The sequence below is a fragment of the Mastigoproctus giganteus genome, chromosome 10 (genome assembly GCF_048544385.1).
Source record: "Mastigoproctus giganteus isolate SK-2022 chromosome 10, ASM4854438v1, whole genome shotgun sequence".
NCBI lineage: Eukaryota > Metazoa > Arthropoda > Arachnida > Uropygi > Thelyphonidae > Mastigoproctus > Mastigoproctus giganteus.
This window is the reverse complement of record NC_143584.1, coordinates 3,859,990-3,873,233: the sequence shown is the minus strand read 5'-3', so window position 1 is coordinate 3,873,233 and position 13,244 is coordinate 3,859,990. Positions and strand designations below refer to the sequence as shown.

The 13,244-nt window shown below is 36.9% G+C and overlaps 1 protein-coding gene across 1 annotated transcript in view; it reads right to left on the bottom strand.

Annotated features, from left to right (window-relative positions):
* Positions 1-13,244, bottom strand: part of Nsun2 (tRNA (cytosine(34)-C(5))-methyltransferase Nsun2) — a 166,685-nt gene that overhangs the window by 67,999 nt on the left and 85,442 nt on the right. Inside the window, exons 9-11 of the mRNA XM_090384128.1 lie at positions 13,185-13,240; positions 12,690-12,764; positions 1,497-1,627 (exon numbers count right to left, since the gene is read on the bottom strand). Coding sequence (XP_090240254.1) covers positions 1,497-1,627; positions 12,690-12,764; positions 13,185-13,240 — 262 coding nt within the window. The remainder of the gene's footprint in view (positions 1-1,496; positions 1,628-12,689; positions 12,765-13,184; positions 13,241-13,244) is intronic.

The window sequence follows — 13,244 nt, the reverse complement described above, 5'->3', positions numbered from 1 at the left end:
GTTGCTAATGCTCCTAAAAAAATAAAAAAAAACCTAACCTAATCAGCATAGCAATGTTCTATGTCATAGAGTGTGGTGCCATACTGGACTGGACTGGTTTGCATACAATGACCCAAACCTCAACCCGAATGAACACCTGTAAAATGAGTTAGAGTGCCAGATTAGACTGCAGATAAAAACATCCTTCTCTGAAACTGGCTTAAAAATAATTTACCATACGTATCTAGTTTATATAGTTTATCAGGTCTTATTAAGTTACTTAATTACAATGTTACTTAACTGCTTCAGAGTATGTGCACTGTAACTGGTACTACAAAAGTGGTAATCACAAGTTTCAACTCTTAGTTTTAAGGCTGTTCTACATGCTTAAACCAACTATGTGTTACTATGCCAAATGCATTTTCTCATTATCAATAAATAGGATCCAAATTGGTATCTGTGATAAAATGGCATCAGATGATAAAATATGAATGCTGCTGCTGCTGCCTGACCAGCTCTCAAGCCTTTTTTTTTTTTGTAGTTTATTAATATTAGGCCTATGGCCACTTATAAGAATGACTAAAATCCTAATTTGAACCCTGAAATTTTAAGACAAAAGAAAATAAAAGGTAACCCTAGACGTCAATAAATATTATATGATTGTCTTATCAATCTTCTATTAATTTGGTTTCAACAGTAACAGATAAAAAGATGCAGTTAGTCCTTCATTAAAGAAGTTGTGTCGAACCAGTTAAACTATGTGATTAAACAGAAATGTATAACACTTTTGCATAGAAAGTAACTACAGATTAATATAAAACACAGTTTTCTACTCTTGTTTAATATCTTTAATAATTACTTGTTACTAGTTTACACAATTTAATAAATTATGTTTGAAAAGCAACTATGAAATAAATATTAAAGGTGGTTGGTTTCAAAGCACTTTCTATTTTTAGCTCAGTGCTTCACAATCAAGCCTACCACAACAAAGGGTCACTGCTGTCAAAACAGCCCAATGGTGGGTTGAAATTTCATGTCCTTCCCTTCATTCACTGAGACCTTCTGTATTTGAAAAGACTGCCCTCCCCAGTGTAAATTCTGTTTAAAATTTTTGGGAAAATTTAAGTTTGCTTGCAATTTTTATTAGGTTTGATGTGGAGTTTCAAACCTTTTTTTTTTTTTTTTTTTTTTTAATTTACAAAGTTGTCTCAGAAGATTCATAGAATATTTGAATGTCTTGTTACTACATTTTTCATTTTGCCTTAAATAACTATGCATTCTTAGAAGGCACATAGCAGTAGAAAACACAAAGTTGTCTCATCAAGAACATAGTGTCCTTTCTTTGGTACTTTTTAAAATCCTTTCATAATATAGAATGCAGTGTAGCATAAAAACAAAGAAATAGCCTATTTTTCTTTTTATTAACTAGATAATGAAAAATAACTAATAAATTTTGTAAATCATCATGCAAATTTCTAAATAATTTTTAATTATACAACAAACAATTATTTCTTTACCTTTGGTTTGCAATAACAAAGCTGCAATTACTGCTTCATTTTCTACTGGATTTAAAGAACATGTTGAGTAAACCATTCTACCATTAGCAGCCAGCATTTCCAAGCCTCTCCTAGCAATTCTGAACTGTAGTCTGAAATGAAAAATAATTATACACAAAAAGAAATAACTAAAATGAAAAATTTTTTAAATTTACTTAAAACTGATAACTATTATTATGAATTCATGACATCAAAGTTAGAAGATTAAATAACAAAGAAGCAAATTAGCAGAAGATCTAGATAATTACAATAACAGAATAGAAGCATCACAGAAACCAAGAGAATGAATTCAGGGTAGCTGCAGCTACACAATAATCATAAATTAATTTATAACAAAGCATAATTGGTTGGGAAGCATTATCAGTTTCATTTGTTTTGGAAGTGATTATGTGTTGTTTATGCAGATATTAAGTGAAATTGGTTGATGGTGTGTGAAAACAGCAATATCAGTAATCAGAGTGAGCTGTGCAACAAGATCTAGGAAAACTGGGTCAGTGGGCTGAGAATTGGCAGTTGAAGTTGGATGTTGACAAATGCAAGGTACTGCATAAGTGCAGCAGTAATTCCAGAGTAACTTATCAACTGTGTGCTACTAAATTCAGAGTAGTGAAAAATGAAAAAGACCTGGGGATAACTGTGCAGTCAGATATGAAATTCTCTGATAGTGCAAATATACTACCAGGACAGCTCATGGAGTTTTGTCAATGATATATGGAAAACTTTGCTAACAGGAATAAGGAGATGATTATCTCTTTGTACAAGCCTACGGTTAGGCCACATCTTGTACTATATACAGGTCTGGAGGCCACACTTAAGGAAGGATATAGAGCTGCTGTAATAGGTGCAGAAATGAGCAGGCAGATTGGTGAAGGGAAGAAAAGGGTGCTCTTATGCCTAGAAGGCAATCTGATTGAGGTGTTTAAGGCCTTGAATGTGAGACTATACACACATACACATGAGAGGGCATAAATTCAAGTTGAGGAAGGATGTTTGCAGAATAGATGTGAGGAAGCTTGCCTTCAGCCAGTGGTCGGTTGATTGTTGGAACAGGCATCCATCTGTTGTTGTGGAAGTGGATGGTTTGAATAAATTCAAGGAAGAACTAGACAAATTCTTGGAGGGTATGGATGGGTGAAGTGTGTAGGTTTTTTTTTTATTTTTTTTTTTGGCTGATGCTATATAAGCTTGCTTTTTTTGCATCATTTGTCACTACTACTACTATTATGATTGGCAAAACACAGTAATACTTGTGCATGTGTTAGTTTGAATTTTTGAATGCTTAACAATTTTATGGAATTGAAAATGGAAGTAACTAATAGTTTCATATTTTCATTTTTCAGTGATTTCAGAATTAATAAAAGTTATGTTTGAATTAATAAAGCTATTTTGAAAATAATAAGTATAAAAATAACATTTTTAATTTAATTTTTCATCAGACTAGGTTGGTTTGCATGTTTTGTGTGATAAAAACTTCCGGGTTTTCAAGGGAAAAAACCCTGCCACCTTCATTCAAATCCTACTGACTCAGCCATGTAATAAAATCTCAAAGTTCCTCCTGTTAAGATGACCTGTTAACCCATCTTTTCCATATGATATGAAAGAACAGCAATCATATCCATTGTGCTAGCTGAGAGGAACTTTTTTTTAATAGGAAAATGGCCATGAACATATAATGCTTATAGTGTACACCACAGTAAAATGTTTCTTGCAAGACAAAATGCTCATCACTGTTTCTAAACTTCATTCTAAAATTATAGTATCTTTTGGAGAACAATTATTCCACCTCTCATGGTGTTACAAATATATTGTAGCTAGCAAATTCTCAGTGACAGAGCAGATACAATATACAAGAGGAAATCAACAAATATTTACCCTCACCTAGAAATATTTGAGTTAGGGATTTGAAACTTGGCTGACAATTTCTTCCTTCTCCATGTAGTTACAATGTTTTTCCATCTTGAATAAGCTCTTGCAGGCCTCTTGAATAGAACTACTCACTTTGAACAGAAAACCACTTCATTACCTCCTCATCAGTTTGAAATGTACGGCCCCATAATGGTTTTTTTATTTTAGGGGAGGGAAAGAAGTCTGAAGGTGAGACATCAGCAGTAAAAGGTGGGTGGGTGCAGTAGATTTTCAAGGTCACACCTGACTGCAAAGTCTACTGTGAGAGCAGGAGCACTGTTGGCTAAGAAGCAGGCATCTTTGGATAACTTCCTGCATCTGTTCAACTTGATAGCCTCTCTTAACTTTCCAAGGAAGTTTCTGTGGTACTCCCCAGTGATTCTGTTGCTTTTTAGGAGGTAATCTGTAAGGATGATACATTTAAGGTCCCAAAAGAATGATAATGACCTTGCTGGCAGAAAACCGAACCTTGGCTTTTTTTGAGATTGGTGAAGTTGAATGTTTTGCTCATCTGTTTTGTTTCTGGGTCATAGTGATGTACTTGGCATTCATCCATCATCACAGTTTGGTAAGAAAAATAATAAACATCTCTACAAGGCTCTAAACTTGAGCAGAACATTCTTTTATGTGGAACTTTTATAAGTATGTGTCAACAATCTCAGAACTAATTGGGCTGCCAGCTTAGGCACATGCAAGAACTCATGTGTTATTGTGCAAACACATGGCTACTGTCCACTTCATTTACTATAAAAGTTATAGTCACACACCAGTCTTTAAAGACTAGCTGTTCCACTTTAGCCACAATGGCAAGGTCTGTGGCTGAGACAAGTCATCATGCTCAATGCTTCACTTACACCTGAATTGTCTTTTCCAATTTTTATATTTCCATCTCTTAATGCAACTGTTTTGCTTTTTTGCCTTGCATGTGCTCCTGAACTTAATCCTGTTCTTTGCCGCCTTTTTTCACTTTCTTATTCCAAAGGCATTTTTCTTTCGGATTGGAAATTTGCTCATATCCAGCTAGTTCCTAAAAAGGGTGACAAATCCCTCCCATCCAATTATGATCCCATTGCAATTACCTCTACTCTTTCTAAAGTAATGGAGAAATCAATTAACCACCAACTCTTAAACTACCTAGAAACCTTCCGTCTAATCAACGATCATCAGCATGGATTCCGTCAGTGTGATATTCTTCAGTGTAGTGGTGATATTCTGGCTTATGTTACCCATTTCTGGACAAATTTAATGGAAACGTTCGGTGAAACACAAGCAATTGCTCTTGACATCTCAAAGGCTTTCGATCGTGTTGTGGCATAAAGGTCTTCTAAACAAGCTTCCATCTTATGGTTTGCCAACTGTTTTTTGTAATTGGTTATCCAGTTTTCTCTCTGACCACTCACTGAGGGTGATGGTAGATGGCTCTCTGTCTTCTAACTTCTCCACTAATGCTGGTGTTCCCCAAGGTTCAGGTCTTTCCTCTACTCTTTTCCTCTTATATATTAATGACCTTCTTCCATGACCAGAAATACTATCCATAGTTTTGCTGATGATAGCACATTGCATTCCACTTTCCAGTTTGAGAAACTTGCCCTGTTCAATCAGTTTCAATTTCTCAAATATCTGCTACAATTCCTTAAATGCCAATCTCCAGGTAATTCTCCAGTGAGGCAAAGACAACTTAGCTGATTTCAATACCTTCTAAAACTCAGTCCTGTCTTATAGATTTACTTCAGTACATGTCAATGTTGCAAAAAAGTTGCGAGTTAGTGTTAAATTTGAAAGTGTCTCCAATTCTGCCCAAACATGATAGGAGGGAGTAAATGATGAGAACCTTGTCAATCAATTTGGCCCTGGAGGGAATGTGCAAGGCTCATGGGGTAGAATTTTTTTCAGTGTAGTCTGTGCTTGTTAACAGGAGAGACTGCTTCTACAGGGATGGAATACACTTAAATAGAATGAGTGCAAGAATATTTGCTGATGCTATTGAGGCAGGTTGGAAAACTTTGGGGGGGGGATTCACAGGCTAAAAGTAGCCGCAGGCAGAGGTGAAGGTGATTCTTGCACTACTTCTATTAGAATAAGCAGCGGCCGGGAGCGAGGGGTGCTGGGGATTTTGGGGACTGATGGCAGCCATTGTGAAACAGGTGAGTATATGGGCTGTGTTAGGGTAACTAAGAATAAGAATACATGCATGTATAGTAATGCTAGAAGTATAGTAAATAAATTTGATGAATTTGAAGTGTTGGTCAAGACATCAAAGGTGGATATTGTTGGGATATCAGAGACGTGGTGTCACACAGATATTAGGAATACAGAATTGGAATTTGGGGAGTACAATGTGTACAGAAAGGATAGACAGGATAGGAAGGGAGGAGGTGTCATGCTGTTAAGAAAAACATAAAATCTAAAAAAGAAGTGCATCCAGTTGATATAGATGAACAGAGCACTGTTGAGTCAGTTTGGTGTGACATAAGCACTGCGAAAGCAAAAATAAGGGGAGTGTGTTATAGGTCTAATGGCTCGAATGAGTACAATGAACAATTGTACAGAGAAATAAAGTGGGCTAGTAAATCAGAATGTCTTGTAATGGGGAACTTTAAGTTCTCAAATATTGACTGGAACTTGTGGGTTGGTCACTCACACAGTAGTAAAACTTTTGTGGATTTATTGGATGATTGTTTTCTGCAGCAGCATGTTCGAGAGGCAACCAGAGAGGGTAATACTCTTGATCTGGTTATCAGCAGTGATCATTCGTGTATTAAGAATTTGCAGATAAATCACTCACTAGGTGGCAGTGATCACAGTGTACTGATGTGGGATTTACTTAAAGATATAATTACCATCAGGGGTAAAGGAAAGGGTTTTTGCTTCCATAAAGGTGAGTACAGTGGTCTCAGACAGTTTTTAAATTCTGTACAGTGGGATAAACTGACGATGTTACCAACAATAAATTCTAAGTGGGAAGAGTTCAAGGAATTAATCGTGGAAGCTACAAAAAGTTTCATACCTATTAAGAAATATTGTTCAAAGTTTAGACCTAAATGGTTATCAAATGAACTAATGAGACTCGGGACAGAGAATTAAAAAAATGCATGGGATGTATATAAATTATCAAGCGACTCAGAAGCCTAGGCAGGCGAAGGTAGATTACGAGAAATCATTGGCAAAGGATGCTAAGAAAAACAGCAAGGATTTCTTTACTTATATAAACTCTAAAAGGAAGGGGATGAATCTGTTTGATCCACTTTATATTGATGGTTCGACTGTTGATGATCCTGCTCAGATAGCATACAAACTTTATTTTGTTTGCTATCTGAGCAAATTTTTATTTTATATGTACAAATATTTGAATATTAAATATTTTCACCGCCATTTGTAAAGAATATTTTATATGTACAAATATTTGAATATTAAATATTTTCACCGCCATTTGTGCATCTTTTCGCTACTGTATATTATTGATTAGGAAATATCCTATGGCACTGACCGTAACTCACAAATACATGTTACCTTATGGGAATGCGGCACTCACTTAGCGCTCTGTTCTTCCGGAAAGAATTGTCAGCATTAAGCGAGGGTAACTATATAAGGCAATGGTCAGGCCACACCTTGAGCACTGCGTACAGGTCAGGAGGCCTCATTTTAGAAAGAATGTAGATTTGTTTGAGTGTGTACAGAGAAGGGCAAAAAGATTGGTGAGGGGAATGAAGGGATTCTTTTACCAAGAGAGTAGTAGTATTAGTGGCATGTGATGCAAGAAAGCAAGTGTATGAGCTTATGCAGCATCAGCCATAAAAAAAATATATATATATATATATATATATATATATATATATATATATATATATATATATATATATATATTAATGTCACAAATACCACCCGCTTGGCTAAAGGCAAATTTCTGCACATCTATTTCACATCTGTCTTTCCTCAATTTGAATTTATGCCCCCTTAGGTTCGTAATCTGAATAAGTAGAAGGATCCGATCAGAATTCAGCGTGCTCAACCCATTCAAGGCCTTATACACCTCAATCAGGTGCCTAGTCTCTAGCCACTGCAATTTGCAGAACTTAAGCCTCTCTTGGTAAGAGGATCCCTTCATTCCCCTCACCAATCTTGTTGCCCTTCTCTTTACACGCACAAGAAAAAATCTACATCCTTCCTAAAATGAGGCCTCCAGACCTATACACAGTACTCAAGGCGTGGCCTGACCATTGCCTTATACAGAGGGCCTATCACCTCCTTTTCACTGCTAGCAAAATTCCTGCATATCATTGATAAAACCCCATGACCTGCCCTGGCAGCCTGTCTGCATTGCTCAGAAAACTTCATATCTGACTGCACAATTACTCCCAGGTCTTTTTCATTTTCTACCACCTTAAGTGTAGTACCACACAGTTGGTACGTTTCTCTGGGGTTACTTCTACCCATATGCAGTACTTTGCATTTGTCAAGGTTATACTTCAGTTGCCACTTCTTAGCCCATCTGCCCAAATTTTCTAGATCCTGTTGCAGTAACACACTGCCATTACTGTCATTAACAACCCTGCCAACCTTTGTATCATCTGCAAACTTCGACACTAAGCCTGATATACCTTCATCAATATCATTGATAAATATACAAAACAACAGTGGACCCAACACCGAACCCTGTGAGACTCCACTAATAACATTAGTCCACGAAGAGCAGCCCCCATTGATTACCACCCTCTGTCTTCTCCCAATCAACCATCCTTTTATCCATTGTAGCAACTTACCCTTAATACCATTCTGCTCCAATTTGTACAATAGTCTTCAATGCGCAACAGTGTCAAAAGCTTTCCTGAAATCCAAATATATGATATCAAAATTATTTTTTGCATCCAGTTCCTTCGTAACAACATAATATCCTATCATATTTGTCAGACAAGACTTTTCCTTAACAAACCCATGCCGTGTCTGAATTATTGCTGCAGTCTTGTCTAGATGATCCTGCAATGCATCTTTAACCAGTGACTCCATTATTTTACCTGGAACAGAAGTTAAACTAACTTGTCTGTAATTACTCGTGTCACCCTTTGATCCCTCTTTGTGAATTGGGGATACATTTGCACTTCTCTAATCCATGGGGACTCCCCTGAGTCCAAGGATGCTCTCATAATTATGGCTAAGGGTTTGCTTAGTTGCTTTGCCACCTCCTTTAATATAACTGGATATATCCCATCCACCCCAGATGCCTTTCTTATGTTTAACTTCAACAATTTCTCCTCCACTTTGCTCTCAGTTATTACAAAATCATTAAGCACCCTGCTACAATTTGATAATTATGCCATTTTCAAACCTTAATTAATAACTACTCACGTGTGAATGCAGATGCAAAATACTCATTGTTTGTTTCCTATCTGAGCATGATTTTCAACAGTTGAACCATCGACATCAAATGGACCAATCAGATTCATCCCCTTCCTTTTAGAGTTTATATAAGTAAAGAAATCCTTGCTGTTTTTCTTAGCATCCTTTGCCAAAGATTTCTCGTAATCTGCCTTCGCCTGCCTAACCTCCTTTGTGACCTGATTACAGACTAGCTTATATCTGCCATAGGCTTCTGAGTCGCTTGATAATTTATATACATCCCATGCATTTTTTTAATTCTTTGTCACGAGTCTCATTAGTTCATTTGATAACCATTTAGGTCTAAACCTTGAACAATATTTCTTAATAGGTATGAAACTTTTTATAGCTTCCACGATTAATTCCTTGAACTCTTCCCACTTAGAATTTATTGTTGGTAACATCGTCAGTTGATCCCACTGTACAGAATTTAAAAACTGTCTGAGACCACTGTACTCACCTTTACGGAAGCAAAAACCCTTTCCTTTACCCCTGATGGTAATTATATCTTTAAATGAATCCCACATCAGTACACTGTGATCACTGCCACCTAGTGATTGATTTATCTGCAAATTCTTAATACACGAATGATCACTGCTCATAACCAGATCAAGAGTATTACCCTCTCTGGTTGCTTCTCGAACATGCTGCTGCAGAAAACAATCATCCAATAAATTCACAAAAGTCTTACTACTGTGTGAGTGACCAACCCACAAATTCCAGTCAATATTTGAGAACTTAAAGTCCCCCATTACAAGACATTCTGATTTACTAGCCCACTCTATTTCTCTGTACAATTGTTCATTGTACTCATTCGAGCCATTAGGCCTATAACACACTCCTACTCTTATTTTTGCTTTCGCAGTGCTTATGTCACACCAAACTGACTCAATAGTGCTCTGTTCATCTATATCAACTGAATGCACTTCTTTTTTAGATTTTATGTTTTTCTTAATTAACAGCATGACACCTCCTCCCTTCCTATCCTATCTATCCTTTCTGTACACATTAAACTCCCTAAATTCCAATTCTGCTTTTCTAATATCAGTGTGACACCACGTCTCTGATATCCCAACAATATCCGCCTTTGATGTCTTGACCAACACTTCAAATTCATCAAATTTATTTACTATACTTCTAGCAATGGTATACATGCAAGCATGCTTGAACCTATTCCTAGTTACCCTGACACATCCCATATACCCACCTGTTTCACGATGACTGCCATCAGTCCCTGAAACCCCCAGCACCCCCGCTCCAGGTCGCTATTTATTCTAATAAAAGTTGTGCAAGAATCACCTTCGCCTCTGCCTGCGGCCAATTTTAACCTTTTAGTCTGTGAATCTCCCCAAGCTAGCAGTTTTCCGACACACCTAACACTGCCTCGATAGCATCAGCAAATATTCTTGCATCCTTTCTATGTATCCCATCCCTGTAGAAGCAGTCTCTCCTGTTAACAAGCACAGACCACGCTGAAAAAAAATCTACCCCTTGAGCCTTGCACATTCCCTCCAGGGACGAATTGATTGACAAAGCTCTCATCATGTACTCCCCCTATCGTGTCTGGACAGAATTGCAGACACTTCCAAATTTAAGGCATAAGTTCTGCAAATTGCAGTGGCTGGAGACTAGGAGACTGCGAGGTGATCTGATTGAGGTGTATAAGGCCTTGAATGGGTTGAGCACGCTGAATTCTGATGGGATTCTTCCACTTGTTCAGATTACGAACCTTAGTCAGCATAAATTCAAATTGAGGAAAGACAGCTGTAGAATAGATGTGTGGAAATTTGCCTTTAGCCAGCAGATGGTTAGTTGCTGGAACAAACTTCCATCTGTCGTGGAAGTTAATAGGTTAAATAAATTTAAGGAAGAACTGGAGAAACATTTAGAGGGAATGGTTGTGTGAATTTTTTTTGGCTGATGTTACATAAGCTCATATGCTTGCTTTCTTGCATCACATGCCATGATTACTATCTTGCAAAAAGGATTCTTCTGCTCCTATGCTTATCTTTGGTGACACTCTGATTTCTAGGCAAGAAGATATCTCTCTTTTGGGGATTACCCTGACTTCTAATCTCTCTTGGCACAAGCAGATTACAAATATTGCATCCTCTGCATCTAAAAAACTTGGTTTTCTCTTTCGCTCTCATTTACTTTTCTTCCAAACAGCTGTTCTCTGGACAAATCGAAAATCCGCCCTACTATTGAATATTGTTTCCGCATCTGGGGCGGTGCTCCCGAAACCTCTCTCAGGCTTCTTGATTCCATTCAGAAGAGGGCAGTTAGGTTAATTAATGACTCATCTCTAACAGAGTCGCTCCACTCGCTGTCTCATAGATGTACTGTTTCTGCTGCATGCCTTTTCTTTGGGTACTTCAGTGGGCACTGTTCTTCTGAATTGGCTTCTATAATTCCCGCTCTTTCTTTCAAAACAGTCCGAAGACGTGCCGTCACCAACCAACATCCATTTACTGTCCAACTTCAAACTCACAGAACCAACTTTTCATCTTTCTCGTTTATTCATTCAACTGCCGTTTTCTGGAACAACCTTCTTTCATATACTGGTGTGCAAAATTTAAGGACCAGTCAGGTTTTCACCTGTAGCTTCTCATAGGAGTGGCCTGGATATGGGAAAAGAATACTAAAGTAACATCGTGAGGTACAGAAATTATGAAGGAAACAACAACAGAAACAAAATGGTACAGAGGGACTTTATTCAAAAATGGCAACATAGCACTGGCTGTCATGATATAGATGCATCACTGCTAAAGATGGAACAAAGGAAAGGGGTGGTCCTCAGTAGGAGATATGGCCACCCCTAATGTCGATGCAGGCTTTGCACCGCTTATCCATACTTAGAACAATGTTGTTTATAAGTTCTTGCAGTAACATCATCCATTCCTCTGTCAGCAGCATCATCAGCTGATGAACATTTTCTGGTGGGTGTGAACGTGCTGCTAGGCACCCCAGAGAGTCCCATATGTGTTCAATGGTATTTAGATCAGTGGAACGGGCAGGGCAATCCATATGAACAATGTCCTCACTTTCCAAAATCATTTTGGAAAGTGAGGAAAGTAAAGATTTTGTGGTTGTAACCTTTAGAAATAGTGTTGGTCCTTAAGTTTTGCACACCAGCGTACATATTTCCTGAAAAATACAGTCTACAGAAGTTCATGTCTAAAGTCAACAAATATCTTATTTCGTCTTCTCAACTTCCAACCCAAGCATGGTACTAAGTACTATACGTTTTAATACCTCTCATGTTTGGGGTTTTCATGAAAAATAAAATGTTATAATGGATTGGATCTCAACCATCTCCAGTATACCGCCTCCAATAGAGAGAGAGAGAGAGAGAGAGAGAGAGAGAGAGAGAGAGAGAGAGAGAGAGAGAGAGAGAGAGAGTTCATATGTACCCCCACACATTTTTGCATCTACAGATTACCCCCACACATTTTTGCATCTACAGATTACTCCCACCTCCAATCATAAAATGATATCTCTTGAGTGCAAAATCTGCTTTTAGTACCAGTAAGAGTAATGGATTAAATAATTATGAAACTAAGAGTGATGTTATTTTTTATTTTCTACATTAAAGCAAAGATTTGACCAGCTTCTTCCCTGGTTAATTTATGGAAGAATCTGTATCCATATACTCAGTAAAAAAAAAAAAAGTTTAAGAATCAGAGTCATAGGCATATTCTATAAAATTCTACAAACTTTAACTTAAGTATATGAAAATGAACAAATACATTGCTTGAGAACACTTTTAAGGCACATTTACTTCTATGCATTTATTATTTCATCAAAATAAATTAGTTACAGAAAATTAGCATGGTCATTCATTCTAGAAAAAAATGTATTTTTGCTTCAACTTACCCATGTAAATTATTTCCATTAGCAATATTCCATTTTCTCCAGACATCAATGTTTTTCCTGATAGTACCATCACCACTGTAAGTGAAAATAAACAGCACATAAATGGAAAATATTAGAGATGTAATATGATTCATGTAATGCAAATTCAATAAACAGGTTGCACTTTTTAATTATACCATCTTTGGATTATTATAAGGAATATGTAAAAATGTAGATTACTGTACAAGAATCACATCACTCTCACATTTAAAACAGAGCCACAAAATAAACATTAACTTTCAAGTCTTAAAGCTTTTATTTTTAGCTTTAGATTAAAAAAAAAAAAAAAGACAACACCTAGCTAGCTAAGAAATAAAATATAATTTATTCCAATAAAAAACTTCTATAGGCCCCTCCAGAGAAAAAAAGTTGTGAATTCTCACATGAATAAAAAACACATGCTACTACCCTGATTTCAAGAAATAAGCATTACCGGATATATAAACCATTGCATACCTGCATGGTACATCACAAAGGATTCTGTCATACTTCAATACAGAAGTCACCCCTTCCTAC